Source organism: Alosa pseudoharengus, unplaced genomic scaffold (assembly GCF_046254945.1).
Source record: "Alosa pseudoharengus isolate Yale_2024_CS ecotype anadromous, Long Island Sound unplaced genomic scaffold, YU_APseudo_1.1 YU_APseudo_1.1_scf_23, whole genome shotgun sequence".
Taxonomy (NCBI): domain Eukaryota; kingdom Metazoa; phylum Chordata; class Actinopteri; order Clupeiformes; family Clupeidae; genus Alosa; species Alosa pseudoharengus.
Genome location: NW_027468685.1, coordinates 11,846,892 through 11,874,290, shown reverse-complemented (window position 1 = coordinate 11,874,290; position 27,399 = coordinate 11,846,892). Strand labels below are relative to the sequence as shown.

The following is a 27,399-nucleotide window of genomic DNA, read 5'->3' as shown; positions in this document are numbered from 1 at the left end:
CACGTGGGTACCCTTGGTGGGAGCCGTTTCAAATATGATTTAGAAACATTCGTAAAACACAGCGTGATATTAATTTACTATGTTATAGTACGGTTAAATAACCGAGTGCAACTGAAAATTAGCAAGACTTTAGTCAGCATATTTCAATTTATTTCAATTGTATGCCGCCTGCTGGTGGACAAGAGAGGTGCATGGTGCGGAAGCAGATCAGCGAAGTGCAGAGACCCTCCTCTTGCAACATTCACTAGCATTTGGTAGCTTTTGTCCAATGCAGTGTTCTATTTTGTTGGTAATTGTTTGGAATAACATTGCAGAAATATATCTGAAGAAAACATTGGAAGTTGTTGTGGAGAAATCATTGGAACGGTAAGTCTCGTAGCGAACAACTGCTGTGGATAAAACGCATTGTTTACAGTAATACAGTGGATAGCTAGCAATGGTAACGTTAGCCAAAAACATGCATGTTCCCCGGGGTAACTCAGCAGTGGGGTGAGGCCACCAGGGTTCTTAAAATGAAGTACCACTAGTTAGTAAACATCATATAATGTGCAGTACATTTAGCGATACTCACAACTGTCGTGGTGTTGTCGACTGTAACAGATGTAAGAAAGACTTTGACTATAATTAACTTGGTGAACTAGCAATGTGGTTGCATGTGTAACGTTAGTTCTTAGAAAGTTTGCGTCAGATAAAATTGTCAATTTTCTTGTGCGTCTTCTGACACATTCGATCTTCCAATATAGGCATTATATTGTTATGTAAATATTCTGTCCCAAACATGCTAGCAGGCTAAAGTAGTCATGATTCTACCAATTCGCCAGCCATAGCGGGCTATCAACCACTAATCTTTTAACCGCAAGACACACAATACTTGAATTTGGTAGAACACTGAAGCCAACCCATAATCCTCTAATAAAACAGGAATTTATTTCAGGCTTAAGTGTTAGACCTTGTGTTCCTATTTACAGGTTGTTTAACCCCAAGACACGCTCAGTTTGTTTCCTGCTGCTTCTCCAATATTTCGCGCCATGATCGTGTTTTTGTTGGAGGGAACATTGGGGGGCGCTCTGGTCTTAATTGCTGAGAGCAAAAACTAACAAAATTTTCACATAACGTTAACTTCAACACACCACCACCATATTGCATAAATACTGTAACTGTGTTTCCCCCCCTCAGCTCACTGTGAGCCTGGCAGAGCGATGGATGGAATTGAGAGTCTGAAAACGGAAGAGCACAGCGGCAGTGGAGAGAATAATGGACTCTGCATCTCAGACTCTGGAGAGACTACAAGCAGAGATGATGCAAACGGAGACAGTGCCAGTGGAGAACTTATCAACGCAGGTTCATCCAAAGGGGACGCTGGAAACATAGAGACACCTAGTGGAGATGATTCTAATGAAAGTAAATCTCCCAAAGGAGAGGGTGGTGATGGCAGGACAGATGGTGTGGATGCTGTTAACACTAGTGGAGATGGTGCAAATGGAGACTCTGCAGCTTCTGCTAAGGGGAACCCCGGTGGGGTGATGAGCTCCTTTCAGACTGGAGACAGCACCATGACACAGGAGGCAGCCAGCGACAGCACACCACCAGAGCCTCACTCTCACACCCCTCCCACAGAACTGAAGGCTGCCACTGGGGCAGAGGAGCACAGGCAGGAGGAGATGGGCACTGAGGCTATGGAGGGAGTAGTGGAGGGAAAACAGGATCCCCAGGGGCAGGGATCAGAAGGAGGTGCTGAGACTTTGGAAGGAGATAAAGAGGAAACAGCAGAGGTTCTGGAGGAGGAAAGGCCCAAGGGGATTGTGGAAGTAAGTGGTGAGTGTTTGAGAGGGGCAACTGAAAGTTTGGACGGGGGTGATATGGAGGTGAATGGGCAGTCAGAGGACAGTGTGTCTGGCGTGCTGGAGATTCCGGTGATCAGTGAGATTAAGGAAGAAATCAGCATGGACTCTGAACCCAGCGGATCCTTAGGAGGGGACACTGCCGACCTGGACATGGGAGTGGACATGGAGATGAGCACCGGAGGTTTGGACATGGGCGTCGAGACGGTTGACACCTCACACTCCGAGGCATCCTCTGAGAGAATGGTTGGGCATGGCGTCAAACTGACCAGTGTGGCCACGGAAACCGACACCGAGGATCTGGACATGGGCGTAGAGACGGTTATGGAGGACAGCACTGACTCATCGTCAGATGGGAAAGACAAGACAAAGACAGCAGACTCAGGTAAATACTGAGGCTAACAGTCATACCTAATTCATGAGATAACACAAAGATGTTAATATGTCAGTGTTTTGTGCATGAATGTGTAGCTACAAACCAAACACAGTGAATATTATGCCCCCTCTTGAACTGAAGCTGTGTGAAATTGTTATTGTGTCATATGTCTCAGTGCTATATGTTTTTTTCCCTTATGGCTGTTCTGTAACCTTTTTCTATGAGATGATATGGATGATGAAGTATTTTTTAAGGGTTTCTGAGGATACTTGATTAAAATGCTAATATCATTTTACCTACTTATAGTAATTGTAGACAGCTGTGAATGAGAGTTCATCTGTATTCCGTCTGAATTCAACTCTAGGCCTGAAGCAGGAGATTGAGAACCCTGATGTACCCAGGAACAGCACAGGTAGCCCTAAGTTAGAATGAGAGCCCTCGTCCTGCCCTTGACCCATTCATTTATCTGGTTTAACTTGTGCCTTTTGTGCTTACATTTATATAACCATAGGGTCATTCCACGCCAACTCAGCCACCCATGTACATGACACCTCTCAGATTTTGCTGAAAAGCGGTGAAAATATGCCTTATTTTACCAAACTGAGGAATCTGAAGTTTCAGGTCAATATCTCAAACGGTTTGCCCGTGGCGTCCATTTGAAATTCGGGTGCCACGGCCCTAATTGACACATTGGAATTTCACATTTCATCCTTTGCCATTTTTGGAAGCCCATAATGTCTGTTCTAATAGTGGTAGAGGGCTGGAAACTGGTGTGGTAGGTCATTGTAGCCTGTACTACACAATTCTGGAGGCAGAATCAACATTCCTTTCTGTTTGGATGAGAGGTGGGTCACCAAAGTCCTAAAAAATATTGACGGCATGTGTGATTTTTCACTTTTTGTGTGGCCGTAGCACCACGATTAATGATCATATTTATTCTAAACAGGATTATTTGTTATATTTGGGAACTTTGCTCTTGCCAAAATTAATTTGAGGGTTATGGTACCACTGATGGGGGTTTTATGGGGGTCCAAAAACCCTCTCCGGCAAAGGTGACTTTTTTGGAACCCCATATTTGGACCCCCAAATGACCATGTGGGCACTTGATGATCCTAATGGGATTTATACCAGATAAAGATACATATTTGTTCTTTCTTTTAATGAAATAACATTTTTGACTATGAAGCTCCAAAATATGAATTTTATTCTTCATAATGCACCATTTTGGACATTGTTTCCAGAAGTCTGGAATGTAAATCAGGGAGAATTTAGTGATGATAAAGCATGAAAATAGTGGAAATAACTTAGTATTATGCTCAGTGATGGCAAACAATTAAATACTGAGATACTGTCACAGATTAACCCCTTATCCCCCATCAAACTTTCAAACTAAATAACAAGAATGTTACATAGTGTAAGAACACTACAAATAAAAGAGTTTTTCCTTGCCCCTGTCACTCTCCAAATAAAATTAAATTGAAAATGAAATAGTGTCTATAGTATTATCCAAGAAATTGTGGAAGCAGTGGCATAATTTTGTCATGGTCATTTTGGTCAAGTTCATATTGGCGAGCACTGCGTCCATAGATGTCTGGCACACTGACACAACAAATGATATGTTGGAATGGCACCCAACAGGGGATCTGTCTTTGGTCCGATGGCCATGTGAGGATATTGTTGACACACTTCATGAATTTCACAAAAATGTCACCATGTTCATCTGAACGTTCTAACAATAGATAGATAGATAGATAGATAGATACTTTATTGATCCTCAAGGGGAAATTCAAGAAAATGTTTCAATGTTTCCAATGAACCAATCATAGATACAGGCAATGTATTTTCCTGGCTGGAAAATTGAGTTTTGTGGCTGATCTGACATTCTTTTTTGTTAGTGCAGAACATATTAAAAAACATGAGGAAATATAGGAATTGGAGAAACGTTACGCCTCGGCCAAAACGATCAGTGGAACACGATCACATCATTGCTTTAAACCAAATTAATATCACAGGATACAATATTCACAGATGTCGATGCAGGACAACAATCGGATTCAGAACACTTGGATACAGAACACCCGGCAGAACACTCGCAGTCAGATTAGCCACAAAACTCAATTTTCCAGCTAGGAAAATACATTGCCTGTATCTATGATGATGACTGGTTCATTGGAAACATTGTTGAACGTTCAGATGAACATGGTGATGTTTTTGTGAAATTCATGAAGTGTTTCAACAACATCCTAAAATGGCCATCGGACCAAAGACAGATCCCCTGTTGGGTGTCATTCCAACATATCATTTGTTGTGTCAGTGTGCCAGACATCTATGGACGCAGTGCTCGCCAATACAAACTTGACCAAAATTACCATGACAAAATGATGCCACTGCTTCCACAATTTCTAGGATAATACTATAGACACTATTTAATTTTCAATTTAATTTTATTTGGAGAGTGACAGGGGCAAGGGAAAACTCTTTTATTTGTAGTGGTCTTACACTATGTAACATTCTTGTTATTTAGTTTGAAAGTTTGATGGAGGGTCTCTTTCATGGGGGATAAGGGGTTAATCTGTGACAGCATCTCAGTATTTAATTGTTTGCCATCACTGAGCATAATACTAAGTTATTTCCACTATTTTCATGCTTTATCATCACTAAATTCTCCCTGATTTACATTCCAGACTTCTGGAAACAATGTCCAAAATGGTGCATTATGAAGAATAAAATTCATATTATGGAGCTTCATAGTCAAAAATGTTATTTCATTAAAAGAAAGAACAAATATGTATCTTTATCTGGTATAAATCCCATTAGGATCATTAAGTGCCCACATGGTCATTTGGGGGTCCAAATATGGGGTTCCAAAAAAGTCACCTTTGCCGGAGAGGGTTTTTGGACCCCCATAAAACCCCCATCAGTGGTACCATAACCCTCAAATTAATTTTGGCAAGAGCAAAGTTCCCAAACATAACAAATAATCCTGTTTAGAATAAATATGATCATTAATCGTGGTGCTACGGCCACCCAAAAAGTGAAAAATCACACATGCCGTCAACATTTTTTAGGACTTTGGTGACCCACCTCTCACCTAAACAGTAAGTAACCTAAATTGATTCTGCCTCCAGAATTGTGTAGTACAGGCTACAATGAACTACCACACCAGTTTCCAGCCTTCTACCATTATTAGAACAGACGTTATGGGCTTCCAAAAATGGCAAAGGATGAAATGTGAAATTCCAATGTGTCAATTAGGGCCGTGGCACCCAAATTTCAAATGGACGGCACGGGCAAACCGTTTGAGATATTGACCTGAAACTTCAGATTCCTCAGTTTGGTAACATAAGGCATATTTTCACCGCTTTTCAGCAAAATCTGAGAGGTACCATGTACATGATACCCCGATTTTGGCTGTTTTCACTTGGAATGACCCCATATGTAAATGTGACTGAATGCTTTCTGTTAATTTGCAGAGACTCCGGCACTGGCCAATCAGGAAACTAGTGCATTAGAGTCAGCGTCTCAGGTATGGTCCAGTCTTACGTATAGTGTACATGGTCCTGAATTACTGTGCTGAATGAGGGCTGACCTGTTGTGCTTTTCACAGGACGCGATGCCTGCGGCAGAGCTGAACCTTTGCATCAAGGACGAGCCCCAGGACGAGGAATATGATCGGGCGCTCGCACCCTTCAACACAGACGGGATCAAGGATGAGCCCGACTCGGCAGAGGTAAAGCACACCCTCTACTCCACTGAGGGATAGATGCTCAGCGTCATAACACTCAGGCACACACACACACACACACACACACACACACACATACCAAACACACACAGACCTTTTGTTTCTCATATAACCACACTTTCACTTTTCTTGATGTGCCTCTGTATTTTTAGGAGTTTGGAGTTCAGCAGAAGTTGTCTGATGAGTTTAAGATCAGTGCTGTGTTCTCTGTGGGACAGACGCCTGCTGTTACTGGTGAGTTGCACAGTTGCTGTGTGAGACTTCATCCACTCTTCCACTCATCAACATATTCAGTAAAGGTCCCATTCCGGAACTACTGAATAATGCATGTTTTTGGAGTAATGAGGAGTATCATAGATGCAAAGCCAATTATCTCTCTTCTGCCCTCCATGTACAAAACATTTTTCTTTTCTCTCTGCCTACCAAAGCTGCAAAAGCAGACGCGCCCGTGCCAGCGCCACCCGTGAAGCCTGCAGCGCCTCCCTCAGCCTTGCCAGGGCAGCTGCCCGTGGCGAGCGCCCTCTGTGTGGTGTGTTCGGGCTGCCAGAAGGTCCTGCTGAAGGGTCAGACAGCGTACCAGCGCAAGGGCTCGCCTCAGCTCTACTGCTCCACCACCTGCCTCACTGGCTCCACAGGCACCTTCATCAAACAGTCTTCCAAGAGGACCTGCCACTTCTGCCTCAAGTAAGGTTTCTCAAGTAGTGCTATGTCCTCTAAAAAGGTCCCTGAACGGGTCGCTGTGCAAGGGTCTTGGTCTAATCTGTACACTTGTCATTACTGCCTAATTTAAGACACGGCTACTTTTATCTTCATTGCATTGTTGTTCTTCCACCATTACAGTCCCGATGAGACTAACACTGTTGTGTAGATCACATGAGGAAGTCTGAGTCGGTTTTTGAGTGCTCTAGCTGGAGATGAGTTCTCTGGGAGTTGTAATGGCAGCTGGAGCACTCATTAGTCCTTGTTAAAATGTGTAAGCCCTGAGTGGACTGACTTTTGACACAACATATGAGGGATTTGTATTCAATGTGCGTGAACTACTTCTTTGTGTAGGGTGATCCTTAATCCAAAGGATGTGATCATTGCCCCCGTGGACAAGGCAGGCTTAATGAAGGACTTCTGCAGTCAGAAGTGCCTCTCCACCTTTAATTTCAAACGGGACAGTGTCCTGGCAACGTTGGCAACACCCAAAGCGGCCACATCTGTTACCTTGGCTGCCCAAGCCGCCTCTGCTCCCCAAGTCACCCCATCACCACCTTCCACAGTGGAGCCCAGAGCGCGATGCAGCAACTGCCATAAAGTTGTGGTGGTAAGTGTTGGCAGACACGCCTCTCTTCTACAAGACTTTAAAGGTGGAGTCCTTCATTCTGGCTAAAGGTTGTTGGTAGATTGTTGGAGCTCAACAGTCAGTCAAATACATCACTCCCTTTTGTGATCTTGAAGCAACACCGAAATACTGTATGGTCAGCCTTTGCCACTCAATTAGAAAGGCATAGGTGAAGGATAAAATTTAAGAGTAAAAGACCTCTAAGAGCATGCAAAGTACCCTTCAAGGCGTGACTTGTGATGGGTGACTTTTGTTTTTCTCCTACTCCCTCTCTCTTAGACTAAACATGAGGTGAACTACATGGGCGCCACGCACAAGCTGTGCAGTGACGAGTGTTTTGCGGGCTTCCGCTCCTCCAATAAGCTCAACATGAACTGCTGTGCCCACTGCGGGAGCTATTGCTATCAGGGAGGCCAGGGCCACACGCTGCAGATCGACAACGTCAGCAAAAAGTTCTGTAGCCAGACTTGCATCACTTCTTATCGCAAGGTACACCCTCCCTCCCCCCCCCTCTCTCTCTCTCTCTCTCTCTCTCTCTCTCTCTCTCTTGATCTCGTCCTTGATGTTTTCCTATTTCTCCAGATGAAACAGTGGATCATTTGTGTTGGTACTGTAGTGGAAGTGCTTGGGGTGGCTTTTTCAGAGGTTTGGAAAGTTCAGGGAAGTGTTCTCTCAACTGTGTTTGGATTATCCTGGTAGAAAAGCAGGAAGGTCTGTTTTTTGCTTGTTTGTTTTTGTTTTTTAGGGTAATAGTAGCTGCTTGCATGAAAAATGTATTATTTGAAGCTTATTCAATAGTTATTGGCTGTTTTAGTTAGTTTCTATGTGAATAAATATTATTTTTGGGGTAGAGGCGCATGTCAATAAATCCTACGACTTCTATTGAATAGCAAACGTGAATTGATTAATTTACTTTTTTTTACATTTTTTTTATTGACATTATTGTAAAAAGGATGTTTCTTATAAAAATCAATCAATAAATTAAATGTCTGTACATTATCGGTCAAAAGGATAAACACAGTAAAGCCAAAGGGCTTATTGTCATCCTTGAAAAGCTGAAGCGGATCTTGTTTCAGATTTTCCATTTCTATTTTTTCTTTTGAGGGTGGGGGAGGGGGTATTTGTTTGGACCTAATTTGATCTGAATTCCCAATGCTGTTTTTCATAAGGGATTTTGGTTGAAAACTAGCAATATAACAACTCAAAAGCCATGCAAAAATCTTACAAACACCTGCATGAGCATAATTAACACTGATGAACAACTTCTTAGTGTGCTTGGTGACCTTGTGCTGTGAACGCTTTCTTACTTTTTTGTGGGGTGGTCCAACCTGGACCCTAAAACCGTATAGGCTTAGTGCATAGCTGAGGTAACTACAAGTACAAGTGGAACTTTAAGCGTGTTTATCAGTCCTTCACATGACCATATACTATGAAAACTGATTTGAAGATGATCTAGTTGCCTTTAATGCTGTCTCTTGAGCTACGGATGCAGTGCTGTCACTTCTGTTCGTTGGCTAACTCACCGGTACTTTCAGGAGACGGACACTTCAAGTGGAACCACGGAAAGCAAAGAAAATTCAGTTTTTTCCTTACAAACTCGCCCTTTCGCAAGCCGTTCACTGGAAGAAAGACGGAGGATAAAGGAGCTTGGGCCTGACAGACCAGATTTAAATATCCAGCAGCAGTCCAATAACCGAAGCCGAGCCTACACCCGCAGCTTCTCCCGCTCTTTTTATGACAAGCGGGGTTGGCTAGCTGGATGTGGTGTCAGGAATGCCTTTTATTGCTTTCCCTGTTTGCTTTTTCAAAGTCCTGGCACCGAAGGGGTTTGGACAAAGACGGGGGTACAAGACTTGAAACATCTTGCGGATAAGTGCAGACGGCATGAAAGTAACAGAAGCCACCTTGACAACAGTATGAAGCTTTATTTTTTGGGCAAGCCTAGCCTTGCTGAACAGCTAGAGGAAGGTTACAGGATTGGTTTCAGAAGACACAATGAAGATGTGATCAAAAACAGACACATCCTGTCCAGAATAATAGACAGCGTGAAATGTAGTGTTGCCTTTGATTTTGCTTTGCGTGGACATGATGAGTGTGAGAGCTTGAATAATACCGGGATATTCCGTGGATCAGTGGATTTTGATGCTTCCCTTGATGGAGTGTTTAAGGAGCACCTTGAGAACACTGTATTTAAGGGAACTGCAAAAACTGTGCAGAACGAGTTACTGGACTGTATGTTGTCTGTTGTGAAGGAACACATCATCAAAGAAGCCCAGAACAGTGCTTTCTTATCAATCCAGGTAGATGAGATATTGGATTCTGCCACACAGTCCCAGATTGCACTTGTGCTGCGCTACATTGATGACAAGAACAGCGTGCAGGAAAGGTTTTTTGAGTTCCTTCCTCTGCAGTCAGCTACCCCCGAGTCTGTTGTTGGGGCACTAAAGGAGCGTCTTGCTGCCATACTTCTTGGTGATGAGAAAAAAAAGCTCATCTGCCAGGCATATGATGGAGCCAGCGGTAGGAAAGGTACCACTGCAGGTGTTCAGAAAAAAATACAAGATGAGTACCCAAATGCCCACTACATTCATTGCTATGCTCATCAGCTCAGTGTGGTCATGCAACAGGCAACCTCTCACATATCCAAAGTGAGAATTTTTTTTTCTGACCTTGGTGGTTTTGCTAGCTTTTTTTCCTGGTCACCCAAGCGGACAGGTGTTCTTGATAAGGTAGTAGCCCGTAGATGGCCTAAATCCTCTTTTGTCAAATGGAACTTTGCCAGCCGTACCATCAACACTGTGTTTGAGTACAGAGAGGAACTCATTCAGTGTTTTGAGAGCATACGAGACTCGGGTGACTTTGACCCCACTACAGTCCGAGAAGCAGGAGCCCTCGCTATGCTACTGGAGGATCAGGAGTTTAAGTTCTATCTGGAGCTTTTTTACCACATCATGCCATGTGTAGATAACCTCTATGCCAAGCTCCAGAAAAAGAACCTAGATTCAGTCCAAATCAACAAGAGCATGGAGTGGTTCCAACTGGAAATACAAAAAAACAGGTAGTGGTATTATTATTATTATTATTATTATTATTATTATTATTATTATATTGTTGTTATTATTGCATTTTACTGTTATTCTAAATTATCCTTGTTCTTTGCAGAAATTCTCTCCATTCCATGGTTGAGCTAATCAGAGTAGGTGACTCTCCGCCAACAAAGAGGCGTCGGAGACTTACTCCAAAGGGGTGTGAAGACATTGCAGCCGAGGTGAGTTTATGTTGTGGAAATCAGTCTCCGTTCATGTTACACTGGGAAGTATTGCAGCCGAGATGAGTTTATGTTGTAGAAATCCGTCTCAGTTCATGTTACACTGGGGAGTATTGTTTTATTTTTTAAGTGTTTGCCAACTTTTTACCTACCTTCAATATAACATCAAGATGAAGTTGAAGATAATTCCAAAGCATACTTCCCAAAGTAGCAAGTAGTTCTTCAACTAGTGTAAAAAATGGAAGATTAACTGTTAAAAAAATCAAGATTTTATCAGTGGAACTGGCCTGTTATGTATTAGTGTGTGCTCTAATGTTTGTAGTAACAGTTTTAGATATTTTAAAATAATGCTTGTAACAGTAGGCTTGCTACAGCTTGTAGTTGGATAGTGGAAAACATACTTTGCAGAATGGCTAACACCTCACCATCTATCTAATGTATTTTTACTGAAAAAGAATACAATTTGTATGATCAAATATGCTGTGCACTCTTGTGAGAACAGGTCTATGCATGTGACAGAGAAGTACATCTTTTCCCTGATCTTTCCTTCTTCAGACATGTTGTATGTTACTTATGATACCCTGATGCCTTCGCTGTGAAAAAAGTCATACTTTTTCTTCATTTTATTCTGCAGTGATTTATGCATAAAAGCTTAGCAATCCAGTAGTTAGTCATATTTTGCATTATTTAGTGACACACCTTTAAGGGAGATGCATTGTATAACCCCTGCTACTTGTTAAGCCCATACTTGTAACACATTATAGAATGTCACCCTTTTTCAAATGTTTTTTTAACCGTCTCTGCTCAGCCACACTGCCACAGCTCTATTGAGCTGCTTGTGTTGTGTTGTAAATTAAAATCTCATCAGAGTTATTGGGTATTAGAAATAGAAAATTAGGTATTGTACTTTGCATTAGATAAACGGTTTTTATTTACATCAAATTTTTGATCAACATTTAATTTCAAGATATTTTAAACTTAAATTATTGCTCAAGTTCTCTCAGCAAAGACTCCTCAACATTTCCATATTCACCTATGTACAACAGATGGCAGCAGCTCTCTTCCTGGAATGTAAACGTGGTCATTACCTCTGAAGTTCCATATTTAGAAAGAATATATGCTGGTTATAGGTGAAATGGACATACTGGGCATATCCATTTACAGCATATTATGTATGTGTATTTTGTTTAATTTTTATTCTTCTCTCTGTAGGTGTGTGATGCCATAATGAGACACACTAAAGAACGCTTCCACTTCACGGCCCACCTAGTCAGTTCCAGCTTGCTGCAGGCGGACAAGTTTCCATTCTATAAGACAACATTTCCTGAAGATGCACTTAACAGCACCTTGAGGGCCTACCCAATGCTTAATGGAAACAAGCTGAAGGCAGAGCTTAGTGTCATCTACAACAAGGAAGAGTTCATAGCCTGTCGTGGTGCTGTAGACCTCTTCCAGCTGTTTATGGAAAATTTTCTTGAAGAAGTATTTTCGGAGACCGTCACTCTCCTAAAGATCCTCATCACCATGCCCATGACCACTCCAGAACCTGAGCGATGCTTCTTGAAGTTGAAAAGAATTCAGACGTTTCTGAGAAACACCACGACTCAGGAGAGACTGAATGCCTTAGCCATGATCTCATTGGAGAATAGACTGGTGACTGAGATGATTGACTTCAACCAGAAAGTCATTGAGAAATTTGCTGCCCAGAATGAAAGGAAGGCACAGTTCATGTTCAGGTAGTGCTGGCGGCAGCTGCCACGGCAACATCACAGGGTGCTCATCATCACTGAGGTGCTGCTTGTTCCAAAACTGCCCTCCTCACCAAACCAAAGTTGCCAGCCACCACTGGTTATAAAGTGGTTATACTGTTGATGTTATGACATTTTCTGGGGCTTTTTTTATGCCTTTAATGTGACCGGACAGTGGAGAATGACAGGAAGCGAGTGGGAGAAAGAGTCGGGATGGGATCCGGAAAGGACCACGGGGCTGGAATCGAATCCGGGTCGCCGGCGTACGGTGCAGGTGACCCAGCCAGTTGTGCCACAGCTTGGCCAATGTTATGATTTTTTCTAATGCTGGGTTGGGACAGCTGGTGTGTGAAGTTGGAGATGATTGTGTGAGAGGGAGTCATTGATCATTGACTTCTTTTTCTTTGATCAATGCAATGGTGAGTGTCTTGTAGCTGACAAGGCACTCACTGAGGCTTCAACGTTTATATGCAGAACTGTTGCACTTATTTGAGTCAGACAATGTTTTAATAAAGTACTGTGTACTCTTTGTATTTTTCACTCGGCCTCTCTCATTTGCCTTTCTGTTCCCCAACATGTACAGTACAGTAACCAAACCTCATGGTTCATGGCCTTTAGTACTACACAAAACAGAGACACACTTGTCCTGATTTCCACTGACAGTTTCGGGAGGTCTTTGGCAGCATAGTAAATCTGGTGTATGTGTGTTTGTGTGTGTTCTTTTGAAGAAGAGTCTGACGTCTGTGCAATGTGCGATGTGCAAGGCATTGCGGCCCTCTTCTGAGATGGTCGAGGGTGTCGACAACAAAGGCAAAACGGAACTCTTCTGCTCTGCCACTTGTGTGACCGCTCACAGAGTGCACACAGTCAGCTCTGCAGGTAAACACTCGGTCCATTCCACAACCACGTTCACACATGTATACATACATACATTTGCCTTATTCACCCGGCGGCCATTACGAGGCTGAGGGGGTACACTTACACCTCAGTCCAGCAGATGGTGGTGGTAATGCACTCCGTTTGCAAACTGCCAAAAAAAAGCTCACCGAAAAAGAAAAAGGGTTCACTGTCCTGTTCTTCTTCAGTGAGTTTTTGTTTTTAGCAGTTTGCAAACGGAGTGCATTACCACCACCATCGTAATGGCCGCCGGTTGAATAAGGTGAATAGGCACTTGGAGTAGACACTGGCAAGCCCAAACAAAACCACTCTCATAGTATCACACGATCATCTCCTAGAGACTACTGTCCACATTCAAATAGAGACATCATCATTGTCACTGTTCTTTCCTCTGAACCCTGATTTTCCTCCCCCCAGGGACCTCGCTGCCATGCGACAGATGCGGCACCACTGCAGTGCCTCAGTATCACCTCGCCATGTCCGACGGATCCATCCGGAACTTCTGCACTTTCAACTGTGTCGTTAGTTTTCAGGTATATCGAACACAAACACAGACACTTCACACATCTTTGAAGTCCTCTCACCCACGCCTTCTCATTTCTATTTTATGTGAGTAGTTTGGTAGCTTGAGTTTGTGTCCTGAAGATCTTTTAAGATACCTCTGTCTACATGTGTATACCTCTGTCTACAATGCATTTTCTTTATTTTCATGACTATTTACATTGTAGATTCTCACTGAAGGCATCAAAACTATGAATGAATGCAAAGTTATTTGGCCCACAGATGAATATTTGTCAAGTTATGGCTTGCTGAATATGGTATTAAATAAAAAAAAAATAGCAACTTTGAAGAAGCTAGAATATAAGACATGTTTTTAGTTATTTCACACTTTTTTGTTACGTACATAATTCCACATGTGTTCATTAATAGTTTTGATGAATCTACAATGTAAATGGTCAAACTTTTGGCCTGTACTGTACATTGAAACCTAGACATCAATGGTTGACGCATTATTCCGTTTTGAACGGAAACCGAATATCTCAACAAACTGAAGATGAAGTGTTCGTTAAACATATTTATAACACTGGGCATGTTTAGACTCTACATGCACACCTTTGAACATCAATACCTCAGTCAGGGTTATTTCTGCGCATCAGGTGAACTAAAAACCTGTGCTTGTGTCCTCAGGATAACTTCAACAAGACCAATGCACAAAAGCTGAACGTAGCGCCGGCTAAAGTGGACGTGGCACCCAGCACCTCGGCACCCCAGTCCTCAGCCTCTCCTCCCCAGGCTGCTTCATCCGCTAAGATGGGGAAGTTGTCCTGCCGACAATGCAACCGCACCATCAGCACCAAGCCAGAGACTGTGGAGGTCAAGGTATGTTCCCTTAACAGTCACTTCTCACCACAGAAACAGATCCTCCATCTCGTCAACAGATCCTTGTTTTTTTCCACTCTCTTGCCCCACTATTATTCTATTCTATCTTTCAGTCACGAAGGCCTCCCGTCTTACTCTCCTTATCTGCATTTTCTCTGTTTCAACTGGACATGTTCATTTGTTAGTAATAAAGTATGCAAAAGATGGGTGTATAGGTACTCTACTCATTTCACCTCTTAAAGGCCATTCACACCGATAACTATAACTATAAAATAATATCGTTCTCGTTAATATGAATGACGACGTGAAGAACGATATCGTTGGGGATCACATTCAGAGCGAATTTGAGAACGATTAAAAGCTAACAGCCAATCAGAACACATCAAATTTTAGCCGTCACATTCATTAACACAAGGAGAGACTTTGCTTATCGCTGGTCAGTGTAGACACTTTTATTGTTATGCATGGATTTCTATGCAACGTCACGAAAACATGCGTGCGCAACTAAGAGGCAGAAAGCACCATAAAACAGCATAGAGCAATGCTCTCCATGAAAAGAATAAAATGAGTTTTTGTGCTGAAAACTGCACCAATTCGAAATCACGATGGTTAGAGAATGTTCAATATGTTCAATATCCCTAACGGAATGCATGTCTTTGCCAAAAATGACAAAATATGATGTTATATTAATGCAAATGAACGACAAACTCTGAAATATAGCCTGAAATGAGATGTTATTATCATTGAGACAACAGGGGTATACAAAAAATTCAGATTGTAGCTTACAGCAGCCGACTATTTAGGTTAAGTTTATAACGTTGTGGACGGCCACCAAGCGTCTTCTGCCCCACGGCTGCGTGCATCTAGTTTTGTTGGTAAACGGGAAACCCGTTTATAGTTATGGTTACAGTTATCGTTCCTGAACACAGAGGTTGAGCAGTAGGAAAATGCTGCTAGCTGTGCCCTGCTAGTGCTGTGTTGTGATTGGGTGGCCTTGTGTCTCTCCAGGGGAGGATGTTTGTGCTCTGTGGGAAGCAGTGTGCAGAGGATTTCAGAAAAGCGAGCCAGCTTCCGAGCCGCTGTGACTACTGCAAGGCCGACAAAGGCGTAAAGGACGTGAAGAAGGTCTGCGGTGTGGACCGGTTCTTCTGCAGCGAGGGTGAGCCGCCTGTCTGCCTTTCACAGTCTCTCTCACACACACAGACACACACACACACACGGCCACTTCTCTCCCTTACAGCCACCATGCTTTAAACACACTTTTTTCTTGGTCCAGTCAGTGTCTTTGTCTGTCACTATGCTGCCTGTCACCCCACCTGTGCCATGTTATGCAGTCTGGTTTCTACTGTTGTCTCAGATGGTGATTGCTCCTCTCTGTGATCCCCCCCACAGGCTGCACTCTACTCTACAGGCACGACCTGGCCAAACGCTGGGGCCGCAAACACTGCCGCAACTGCCGCTACTGCGGAGGCATCTCCCCGTCCGTCGTCTCCAGCCGATTCTCTGACAAGCAGGAAGAGTTCTGCAGCCAGGAGTGTGTCTCCGCCTACACACTGCTGTTTTGCCAGGTCAGTCCTGGGGTCACATGATAGTTCCACCTTTTGAAAGTTAGCATAGAAAAGCTAGCATAGATTTTAAGAAACTTCTCTAAACTTCTCTAACATACAATGTTCTGGCCATTAAATAGCCTTAGTTGCTGAAATGGCTTTAAATTAAATAAACAAACAAACAAACACACTGGGGTCACAGGGTCATAACCTTAGCTTAGATAACCTAGGGTGATGGTGGTAGAGTTAGTATCTAGGATAAAACTAGCCCTGTGGATTTAGGATAAAGGTTGTAGTACCCATTGTATACATTGAGAGATTTTTTATGATGGTAGCTGAATCACGGGTTACCTTACAACACAAGTGTCGGGCCTAGATCAACTGACCGTAATAAACGTCCTGCCCCTTGTTCCCTCTCCTAGGTGGCTAAGTGTGCGTGGTGCCAGCGTGCTCGGGCCATGTCCGAGTCCCTGCGCTGGTTAGGCGAGATCAAACACTTTTGCAATTACCACTGCCTCATATTGTTCTGCAGTCAGCATGGCAACAAAGAGCCGCTCAGCAAGGGTGAGTTTGCAGGCCGGATGCACACTCACAGCCATGCCCATCCTCACACACAGCCACTGGGCCAAGCTCATTGTCACTCACACACAAGTTAGAGTCTGAAACCTTTTCTGCTCATGTGCAGCCTTCAGCTGCAGCTTCTCCTAGCAGTTTTGTTTTCATTTGTGACACTTAACCCTTAAAGGAGTACCGTCACACCGGTGTGATGGGAATGTTGAGAAATGAACGTTCTAAAGAATATCTGGGTTCATTGAATTCAACATAGAATTTTAGAACCTTCAATTGTTGCGGAACTTAGAATGTTCAAAAACCTACACCTTTAAGGGTTAACCCTTAAAGGAGTACCGTCACACCGGTGTGATGGGAATGTTGAGAAATGAACGTTCTAAAGAATATCTGGGTTCATTGAATTCAACATAGAATTTTAGAACCTTCAATTGTTGCGGAACTTAGAATGTTCAAAAACCTACACCTTTAGGATAATGTTCAGTGAATGTCAGTTTCTCTAATATATGTGGTTAAAATGTGGTGTCTTAAATTTGGGTCTTATGCTCCCTGTCTTTCCTTTTTTGTTTGTCATTTGTTAACTCCATCCCACCCTGCTGTCTCTTTTCCAACCTGCTATACGTTTTCTTTACCTGTCTATCCTTCTCACCTTTTTTTTTTTACCTTCAATCTATTGCTGACTGTCCATTTCTCTCTCTTTCTCATCTAATCTGTCCTTCCCTCTCTTTCTTTCTTTCTCTCTTTCTCCGTCAGTCATGTCAGCCACGTCAGTCACGTCGGCCACGTCAGCCACGTCGACCCCTACAGCTCAAAAGCCACCGGTCTCTAAAGAGGCCACACCCGTCATTGCCAATGTCATCTCACTGTCCAGCACTCCTAATGGACAGCCCAGTGTCCTGGCCAATCCTACTCTACAAGGTAAAGGCCAACGAGCTGTGTGTGTGTGTGTGTGTGTGTGTGTGTGTGTGTGTGTGTGTGTGTGTGTGTGTGTGTGTGTGTGTGTGTGTGTGTGTGTGTGTGTGTGTGTGTGTGTGTGTGTGTGTGTGTGTGTGTGAGAGAGTATTTTTGGTTGTGTGTTTTAAAGAACTTTCCCCATGACGCCATGTCATGTCTTGGTTATGTATTTGGGTGTATTTGTCTGAATGGCTGCCTATTGATATGTTTTCTATCTTGTAGGTGCGGTACCAAACATGCCTGTCAAGAACACTGGACATGTAAGTATGCTTGCTGTGTCCTCCCAACAATGTGTGTTTGTGCGTGCGTGTGTTTGTGCGTGCGTGTGTTTGTGCATATGTGTGTGTGTGTGTGGATGCACTAGATTGCCGTTTGTGTGAGTGAAGTTTTGCCTGCCTCCTCCAGGCAAGCACACAGACGGACGTGGTGAAGGCCCCCCCTCCCCCTCCACCCAGGGTGCTGAAGAACAAGTCGCTGCTCTGCAAGCCACTCACACAGACCAAAGGCACACTCTGCAAGCCCACACACCAGACTATAGAGACGCAGACAGGTAACAAGCAAACTAACAAATGCACATATATCCAACATACTACATGCATACATCCGAAGAGAGATGGCTGAGATAGACAGACATACACACACAGCATAGCTCACAGCATAGCACCACAGTTGTTGCACAGTTGTTGATGTTTTTTGTTGTGTTCTATCTCCACAGAGCACAAATATCCAGATGTGCTGGTGTTGCCCGTCCCTGTGCCCGTATTTGTGCCAGTACCCATGAACCTCTACAGCCAGTATGCCCCTCAGCCACTGGGTCTGCCACTGCCGGTGGGTACCTCAACACCACCCCCCACTGAAATCACCCTCTGAGCTTTTAAAGCTGTTTTCAGTATAGAACCATCACATACACACAGTGTTTCCGCAGTGTCTTAAAAAGTCTAACATTTAATAATCTTAATTTTAGGTCGTAGAAATTCTTAAATTCTTTCAGGTATCGCATACAAGGTCTTAAATTACACTTAGTTAAGTCTTAAATATGTGGGGTCATTTACTGCTTCTTCTGTTGTCCTTTTTATGTATTAAAGTCTTAATATGCCTGATATTTAATATGCCTGATATTGGGGCAGCCGTGGCTTACTGGTTAGCGCTTCGGACTTGTAACCGGAGGGTTGCCGGTTCGAACCCAGACCAGTAGGCACGGCTGAAGTGCCCTTGAGCAAGGCACCTAACACCTCACTGCTCCCCGAGCGCCGCTGTTGCAGGCAGCTCACTGCGCCGGGATTATTGTGTGCTTCACCTCACTGTGTGTTCACTGTGTGCTGAGTGTGTTTCACTAATTCACGGATTGGGATAAATGCAGAGACCAAATTTCCCTCACGGGATCAAAAGAATATATATACTTATACTTATATTTCATTTTTGATATTTAATGCAATAACACGTCTTAAAATGACTGGAACTGTATGAGGGCAGGCATTACATTTGATCTGGAGCAGAATAAGGGCTGTATTTTGGGTCACCAGCGCATGGCGTAATATTCGTTATTCACCCGCGGAAAGTTGAATTCGGTATTTTGCACGTTTATTTTTTAAGCATTGCGCCCAGGGGTGTGGCAATTAACAACCTAGGGAGGGGACTCGCGCATTGTCTAAAAATCGCTATCATACACCACCTAAACCTGGTCAGAAGTCAATGGCGTTGTTCATATGCTATTTTAAGAGCGCATGTCAACAGTCATATTGGCAGGTGCACGCACCATCCTTCTATCATTCATGAACACTCACCAGCGCACGTCCATGCAAAGCATTAAATTGCACGATTACAATGGGAAACATAATTAGAATAAAGATATTACGAAATACTGTACATCTCATGATGAGTAGTTATTCACCATCATTTGCAAATTGGTAATGACGGTTAAAAGTGATTAGGGGAGAGGCGAGAGACACGTATGGAGCACAGCTGAAGACGCACTGTCACGAGATATAAGCAACTCCTCTGCAGGATAAATGTTGTTTTATTCAGTCATTTGAGCAACATTAGGGTAAGTGTTGCTTTTTCCATCCTATGTTTTCGATGGTAACCCATTGTCAGTCAATAGTGAAAGTAACTGCATATAACTGTCTTGTCGTTGACTGACTCCTTGGTGAAGTTAGTTTCACTTTGCCAATGAGTTCAAATAATAGACGAGTGCAAATGCGTGAAGGCTATGCTAGGTTTTAGTAAAGCATGGTTTAAGAATGACTATTCCATACGGTCTCGCAAGCAGCCTCCTTCAAATGCACCGTTGAATGCCAAAATACCGATGCATTTATTTGACATATCGCGCGTTGCGCCGTTAAAGGGAATGACAGATGTCATTCTCATTGGTTTAAAATGATGTTACGCCCCAAACACACCAAAATGACTGATTAAAAGACCTAGGAACACCTTGTTACGCCATGCGCTCCACTTTTGAGAACGAAACCCCTCCCAATGTGAACTGGACATCCTACTAAATTTGAATAGACTTTTGACGAGTGACGATGCACTTTAGAATGTCATGATAGGGCCCTGAGTGTTGTGTAAGCTTTTTGCATTAGCTGCCCATTTTTGGTACACTTCAGTTTGGTTGCCAATGAGCTTCGAGCCATCTGAAAAGTTGTAGACCAACCACAGCGCAGGATTAAAAAAAAATATGACTGGTTCATTGAGTGAGTTTGCTCCTTTGCAAAGGTAAACGGACAGGGAGGGATGTGGAAAATGATTAAGAGATTAAGAATTAAGTTAATGTTATAGTTTTTTCATAGTAACTTTTCATAGTAGCTTGTTTATAACATCAACTAAAGGGTAGGCTACTCGGAGAGCGCAGATTTTTGCAAATGCCGATATCTTGCAATGTTACTCAAAGTGTATTTCATGGTTATAGAGCATTTTTTCAATAATCCTGTTTAACATTACAGGCCAAACAAACAAACAAACTGCATTAAAAAGTGATTATTTCAGCTAAATCCGTAATCATAATGAGAGAAAACAAGTGCCACAGAAAATCCAAGAATGTTAGATGACCATCTTTTAAAAATTGGGCCCATGGTCTTTTTTTTCATTTATAGCTTTATTTGTTGACTATGTGCCTGTATTTCTCAGGTGCCAGTGCCCTTGTTCCTGCCTACAACTTTGGACAGTGCAGAGCGGATTGTTGAGACAATCCAGCAGATCAAGGAGAAGATCCCCACAGACCCGCTGGAAGCTGACCTCATTCTCATGGCCGAACTTGTCGCTGAGGACAACCAGAAGGATGAGAAGGAGATGCCAGTGGCCAGCACTTCCCCAGACGATGGTCAGTCTAGAGAGAGGCGGAGAAAGAGAGAGCTTCAAGTAGTAATCTTAACATCAAAGTATTTACACCTTGGAAGCTAATTTTGGCTGTCACTGTTGTCTGAAGAGTTGCAGTTTTACGTAAAGGCACCCTTAAAAGTTTTTTGACCTTAACATAACGTTTCCCAAATCATTTTGATGGCACATAACCTCATAACATGACGGACAGGACTTCTGGCCTTGTCTGAGTCATCTGTAGGCGATTACCGACCTAGCAACGTTCTTGTTTTGGGAAGGAGAAAAGCCCCATCTGAAATCGAAACGCAAAATAGCTGCTATGCTACAGAAATTTGGAGATTTTTTTTCTACAGACTTTAGTCTGTGCATTCCCTCTATATTGTATCGGAGTAATGCTCATACTTTGTTGCAAAAGACGCATATTTAGTTAGTTCATCACAAAATATAAATACAAGTAACCTATATTTTAGTCTAGGGATAGAATTTAATTCATTAAGTACTGACTGTACCTGCTTGAATTGGTGTCTGGAGAAGAAAACAATTAATTTTAGCAGAATGATAAATATTAGAACTCCATATCTTCAGAGCCTAAACCTAATATGTTCTTAGCCTCAAGTTCACATCTTCATAGCTCATGAAGCTCCTCCTCTCTGATTTACGTCCTCTGCTCTCTACCCCCAACCCACTTGTAGTTCCGGATAGTCCCCCACCCATTCCAGACTTTGATCTGGATGCTCTGGGCTGGGACGATGACCTGCTCTCTGCTCAGCCGTCTGACACACCCACATCCTCTCTCGACCCACCCCCGTCAGAACCCCCAGAGGAAAACATCGACCTGGAGGCAGACTTCTCTATTGGTGAGACACTCTCACACACATACTAAGAAGACTTCTCTGCTAGTAATGGTAAAACATATATCGAGGTACACATGCTTGGTGGAAAACGTCTGTATCAGTAGGAAATATGCACATGCATATACATACACACACATTCACATAATGACACCCACATCTGCAGGCAAACGTCAATTTATGGGGGAGACCATTTAGCATCACAAGCTGTGGTTTGTACTACGATGTGCTTGCTATATGTTTTTGGGACCGTTGGCCTTTTCTTATGGTGTTACTGTGTTGTCATGTAAAACAGAAGCCCTGGAGACAGCCGCAGAGAGACTTGAGAACCCGGAACCACCTCCCTCAAAAAGACCACGCCGCAGAGTCCGAGATGGATTCCCTCAGAAAAAACGGGTATGTACAGACACACGTGTCCATGCCGATCACTGGTAAATCAATAATCAGTTGTTTGTAATTAATAAAATCATTGCATGTTCATCTGGCACATTCCATAGACTCAGTAGATATACTCATTACATTGTGTGTGCTGTCTGCATTCTGTGTGTGTGTGTGTGTGTGTGTGTGTGTGTGTGCTGTCTGCATTCTGTGTGTGTGTGTGTGTGTGTGTGTGCATTCTGTGTGTGTGTGTGTGTGTGTGTGTGCATTCTGTGTGTGTGTGTGTGTGTGTGTGTGTGCATTCTGTGTGTGTGTGTGTGTGTGTGTGTGTGTGCATTCTGTGTGTGTGTGTGCATTCTGTGTGTGTGTGTGTGTGTGTGTGTGTGTGTGCATTCTGTGTGTGTGTGTGTGTGTGTGTGTGTGTGTGTGTGTGTGTGTGTGCATTCTGTGTGTGTGTGTGTGTGTGTGTGTGTGTGTGTGTGTGTGTGTGTGTGCGTGTGTGTGTGTGTGTGTGTGCATTCTGTGTGTGTGTGTGTGTGTGTGTGTGTGTGTGTGCATTCTGTGTGTGTGTGTGTGTGTGTGTGTGTGTGTGTGTGTGTGTGTGTGTGTGTGTGTGTGTGTGTGTGTGTGTGTGTGTGTGTGTGTGTGTGTGTGTGTGTGTGTGCAAGCAGTTATCCCGTAAGCGCCCCACAGTGGAGCCAGCTGCTCTGCCTCTGCCTACTGGGAAGCTGCATGCTGTGTACGGGGTGAAGGCCTGGAAGAAGTGGGTGCAGTGGAGGAAGACCCAGCCTGATGTCACCATGCCCCGGTTTGGATGTGAGTGCCCCTATGCCTCACCAACACAAATTTTGCACACACACACACTCAAGTTTGCATACCCAACTCCATCATCAAAGCACTAGAGAACTCTATATCACCACACTCTCCAAGGTTGTCTGCTAAATTCTCAGTAGATGAGATAATCCAAATATATGGAAACGATTAAAGAAAATAACAGAACAATTTTATGTGTGTATATTTGCTTCCTTGGTTTAATTTGGATTTGAGGAGACTTTGGAGTGATGAGGTGTGTAATCCCGCAGTAAAGCACCTTATTTAAGATGTGATTGCAGAGAGACTAGATCCCTATGTAAGCCCAGCTAAAATATATATTGAGGTTGTGATGTGTTTGCAGCACGCCCCATAGTTCTGAAGGAGGATCTGCTGCAGTGTAGCACCGCTGAGCTGAGCTACGGCCTGTGTAAATTCATCAGTGAAGTCCGGAGGCCCGGGGGTGAAGAATACAGGCCTGACAGCATCTATTACCTGTGCCTGGGCATACAACAGGTAGAACACACACACACACATTTATACTTAATACTTAAACATATTTGACAGTATGTTCCACTGCCGGAAATTTTTTTTCCAATGCTGGAGATTTTTTTTTAGACATTTTCATAATCGCGATAACGATTCCTCTAATAATTGGTTGTTTGTGTAGCATCTATTTGAGAATGGGCGCATGGAGAACATCTTTGCAGACTTGTTCTACAACAAGTTTACACAGGAAATAACCAAACAACTCCAGGACTGGGCGCCAGTGGTAACACCAGGCGGTAAGACACACATACACACTATTAAAAACACCACCACATTCTTTTGGATTTTGTCATCCATATTAGTGTATGTTTTATTTTGTCCATGATCTATTCCTGTTGTCATGTCCTGGTCTTTTTTTTTTAATATATATATACCATTAGGCATAGTGCTCAGTTAATGTGCATATGTCAACCCTCTAAAAAACAAAATCATAGGCCCAAAAACCCTCACTCACACAAAATGCATATTCTAAGCTGTGTCACTGTCCACTGTGCTGCAGGTTATATCCACTCTCGCGTTGAGGAGGAGTACCTGTGGGAGTGTAAGCAGCTGGGCGCCTACTCGCCCAGCGTGCTGCTCTACACCATCTTCTTCTTCTGCACCAAATTCTTCGGCCTGCGCACCGTCCAGCAGCACCAACGCCTCTCCTTCGCCCACGTCATGCGCTGCACGCGCGCACACAAGAGCAGCAAGGCTGCCTGCCTCCGCTTCTATCCCCCTATAAACCGCAAAGAGTCGCCCAAAGGTGAGCAGGGAGTGTGCTTGAAGGAAGTGTGTGTGTGTTTGTATGTGTGTTGGTGAGAGAGAGACTGAGTGTGTGTTGTAGGCAAGGCTTTGAACCGGTTCACGGAACAAAAGCGATGTCCCGCAGCTGACATGGAACGTTATTAACCAGTTCGGGAACTTTATTTTTTTGTTCTAACCGGTTCAGGAATGTCAATATTAGGGTTGAACCGAAACCGTTTCTGTTCGGAACAAACCAGTTGGGGAAAAAATGGTTGTAGGACAGTGGATTTGAGCGTGGTCAAGTAGACAATGTGTGGAGCTGTTTCTTTGTGTTTAGGTCCTCATGGTTTTATTGTTGTTTGTTTTTTTTAGGTACAGATGGTGAGGAGGCATCAGGGAAGAGGAAGAAGGAGGATGAAGAAGAGGAGCCAGTTCTAGAGATGCAGGAGAACACGGAGAACCCTCTGCGCTGTCCCGTCCGGATCTATGAGTTCTACCTTTCCAAATGGTGAGCAGTTCAAGGTTCTATGAGTTCTACCTTTCCAAATGGTGAGCAATTCAAGGTTCTATGAGTTCTACCTTTCCAAATGGTGAGCAATTCAAGGTTCTATGAGTTCTACCTTTCCAAATGGTGAGCAATTCAAGCCAGTGACAATCTGTTGCACTTCAACAATTTGACAAATACTGTATGCTGCAAAGTATTTACTTTCAACTGTGTGTGAAACTATTTGAAGTGGAATTTCTATGAGTGCTTTCTGCTCTTGATTCTTTTCGGTTATAGAGTTAGATATGTTAGATACATACATTACAACAAGGCAAATCCACTTGAAATATTTTGCCCCGTTGAGTGTTGATATGTGTATTAATAATAATAATAATAATAATAATAATAATAATAATAATAATAATAATGCCTTACATTTATATATCGCTTTGCTCGACACTCAAAGCATGCTTCACAGGGAAGGAGGGACCTCACTAACCACCACCAATGTGTAGCACCCACCTGGGTGATGCACGGCAGCCATTATGCGCCAGAATGCTCACCACACACTTTTTTACTTTTGTCCAATGCAGCTCACCGTCAGTAAAGCAGCGCACCAACGTCTTCTACCTGCAACCAGAGCGCTGCTGCGTGCCCAACAGCCCCATGTGGTTCTCCTCCTCACCACTAGATGGGGATGCACTGCAGGCCATGCTGACACGCATCCTCACCGTCAGAGAGCTGCACTTGCCACAGGAGCCCAGCACTCAACGGACAGCCTCATCTGACGAACAGGACTCGGACTGAACTGACCTGAGCGCACGTGCAGATATAGCACGCAAACAGACCTCTCTGTTAAATCACTTCACACGCATACACTTGCACACATACACATGATGGATAGGACAAACACAAATGCAAACACAGATGAGAATGATTTTCATGGAAAAGTAACCAGGACTCATTTTACGATGTTGTACGTCCACTTAACGCACAAGTATGAACAACGGACCCTGTTTGAAGATGTGGAAACAGATGGGGATTTAATATGCTATTCTTCTTTCTGTTTAACTCTCCTGCTGTGTTGTCCAGACTACTGCACTTGGGTTGCAGTTAGAGTAGGAGGTGTGAAAACCAGTGAGGGTGACTGTTGCTGCTGCCGCCTGCGAAAGCAGTGAAGAGCTGCAGCGGTGGCTTAGACACCAAGCTTCCAACATTATGCACACACTGTGTCACACAGGGCCAGCAACAGCTGCACATGTCCATCCATCAGACTGATTTGATTTTTTTTTTTTAGGGCCAGAGACTTGCGGTACATTGAACATCCCCGTCGTCCCTGGGCTCTGTGGCGGCAGTGAATTAAAAAGAAAAGTCGAAGAGTCTGTGCCTTCTGAGGCCCTTGTTGTTTCACATTCCATCTTGAAATAAGTAGATAATGTCTGTCTGTTTCTGATCGTGCTCTGGTTACAGCCCTGAGATGAATGTTGACGGTGCAGAGTTCTGATCTGTGTTGTATGTGGAGATATATTTTCTACCGAAAGAGATTGTGATTTTTTTTTTTCTATTTGTAACTATTGATACACTAAAGTGACAGATGTACATTTATAATAGCAGTAGTCATTTGTCCATGCTGTAGATCTGAGTAGAGTGTGAAGGGAGACCAAGAAAAACAGTGCGGTTGGATGCACAGTGTACTGTTGGGACCTCCTCCAGTGCTGCCCTTTCATGTATGATTTAAAATATCTCAGTAAAAAGATTTTTTTAATTCAAGTATTTAATTTATCTTTCTTAAAGGGGTTAATCGCCACTATTGCAATGTTGCTCTTGTTGAATATATGGCAAAAATGGCAACAGAAAGCATAAGTATTGTGAAATAGGCCCATCACTATTACGCACACAACTGTGGGGGTGTGAGTGGGGGGGGGGGGGTTAAACCATACCTGTCAACACTCCCGTTTTTCCCGGGTTTCTCCCGTATTTCAAGGTCATCTCCCAGCACCCTCCCGTTTTGTTATTTCTCCCGGAAAACTCCTGTAATTTGCATGGCCATCAAACTTAAAATCATTGATGCATTCAGGTTGCCAGATTGTGTATGAAATACACCCTACACATACACGATCACTTAGTTTCAATTTCAACCGTTTTGTCATAGGCTAAAACCTGGCAACCCAAAACCCAAATAAGGAAGCGGGTGCCAACTGCGCAGCCTCGAGTCTCGACGTAAACAAGCGGGCTAGATGAATGGCCTACTCCAGAACTAGCTGTTGTGAAATTGTTGGGAATTTAATTGATTAACACATCACATAAACTGTTATTGAGTGTTGTTGATGCACTGAACTTGTTCCCTCGGAACCAAATCTGACAGCAAGCAGTTTTGGAAGTAGGCTGCAGGCAGGCAGCTGTGGGGTATACTACGAAGCACGTTAGACATATCTAGGCTATGTAGACATATCAAGGCTTGACAAAGCCTTGACTCAGGGGTATACGTTAAGTGATACTACGATTGCAGTTATGTGATATATTTGTCAAACTAGGCTTTCAGCTCAGATCTGTGCGCGTTCTCGGTGTTGGGATGACTTTGGCCAATCGTGTAACATGGAGACGCACAAGACCGCCTCTATTTAAAAACAATTACT

At 43.3% G+C, this 27,399-nt stretch overlaps 1 protein-coding gene across 3 annotated transcripts; it reads left to right on the top strand.

The window, feature by feature from the left end:
- The first annotated feature begins 224 nt into the window (after positions 1-224).
- LOC143140531 (zinc finger MYM-type protein 4-like) lies at positions 225-26,533 on the top strand. Of its 3 annotated transcripts, none has more exons than XM_076301495.1 (28): positions 225-366; positions 1,177-2,226; positions 2,582-2,629; positions 5,691-5,743; positions 5,825-5,947; positions 6,115-6,196; positions 6,391-6,646; positions 7,016-7,271; positions 7,569-7,778; positions 13,037-13,184; positions 13,620-13,735; positions 14,391-14,582; positions 15,591-15,741; positions 15,975-16,150; positions 16,552-16,693; positions 17,450-17,614; positions 17,873-17,910; positions 18,056-18,200; positions 18,366-18,478; positions 20,777-20,969; positions 21,658-21,822; positions 22,112-22,212; positions 22,866-23,010; positions 23,369-23,520; positions 23,675-23,789; positions 24,053-24,298; positions 24,652-24,787; positions 25,357-26,533. In XM_076301495.1, exons 2-28 carry the CDS (start codon positions 1,200-1,202, stop codon positions 25,568-25,570), a joined length of 4,908 nt encoding a protein of 1,635 aa, XP_076157610.1. In that variant the 5' UTR covers positions 225-366; positions 1,177-1,199; the 3' UTR covers positions 25,571-26,533. The 3 variants fall into 3 exon arrangements, with proteins under 3 accessions (XP_076157610.1, XP_076157609.1, XP_076157611.1); XM_076301494.1 differs by having other exon boundaries at positions 13,034-13,184; XM_076301496.1 differs by lacking the exons at positions 13,037-13,184; positions 13,620-13,735; positions 14,391-14,582; ... (14 more) ...; positions 24,652-24,787; positions 25,357-26,533 and adding exons at positions 8,825-10,347; positions 10,452-10,557; positions 11,770-12,473.
- The last annotated feature ends 866 nt before the right edge of the window (positions 26,534-27,399 follow it).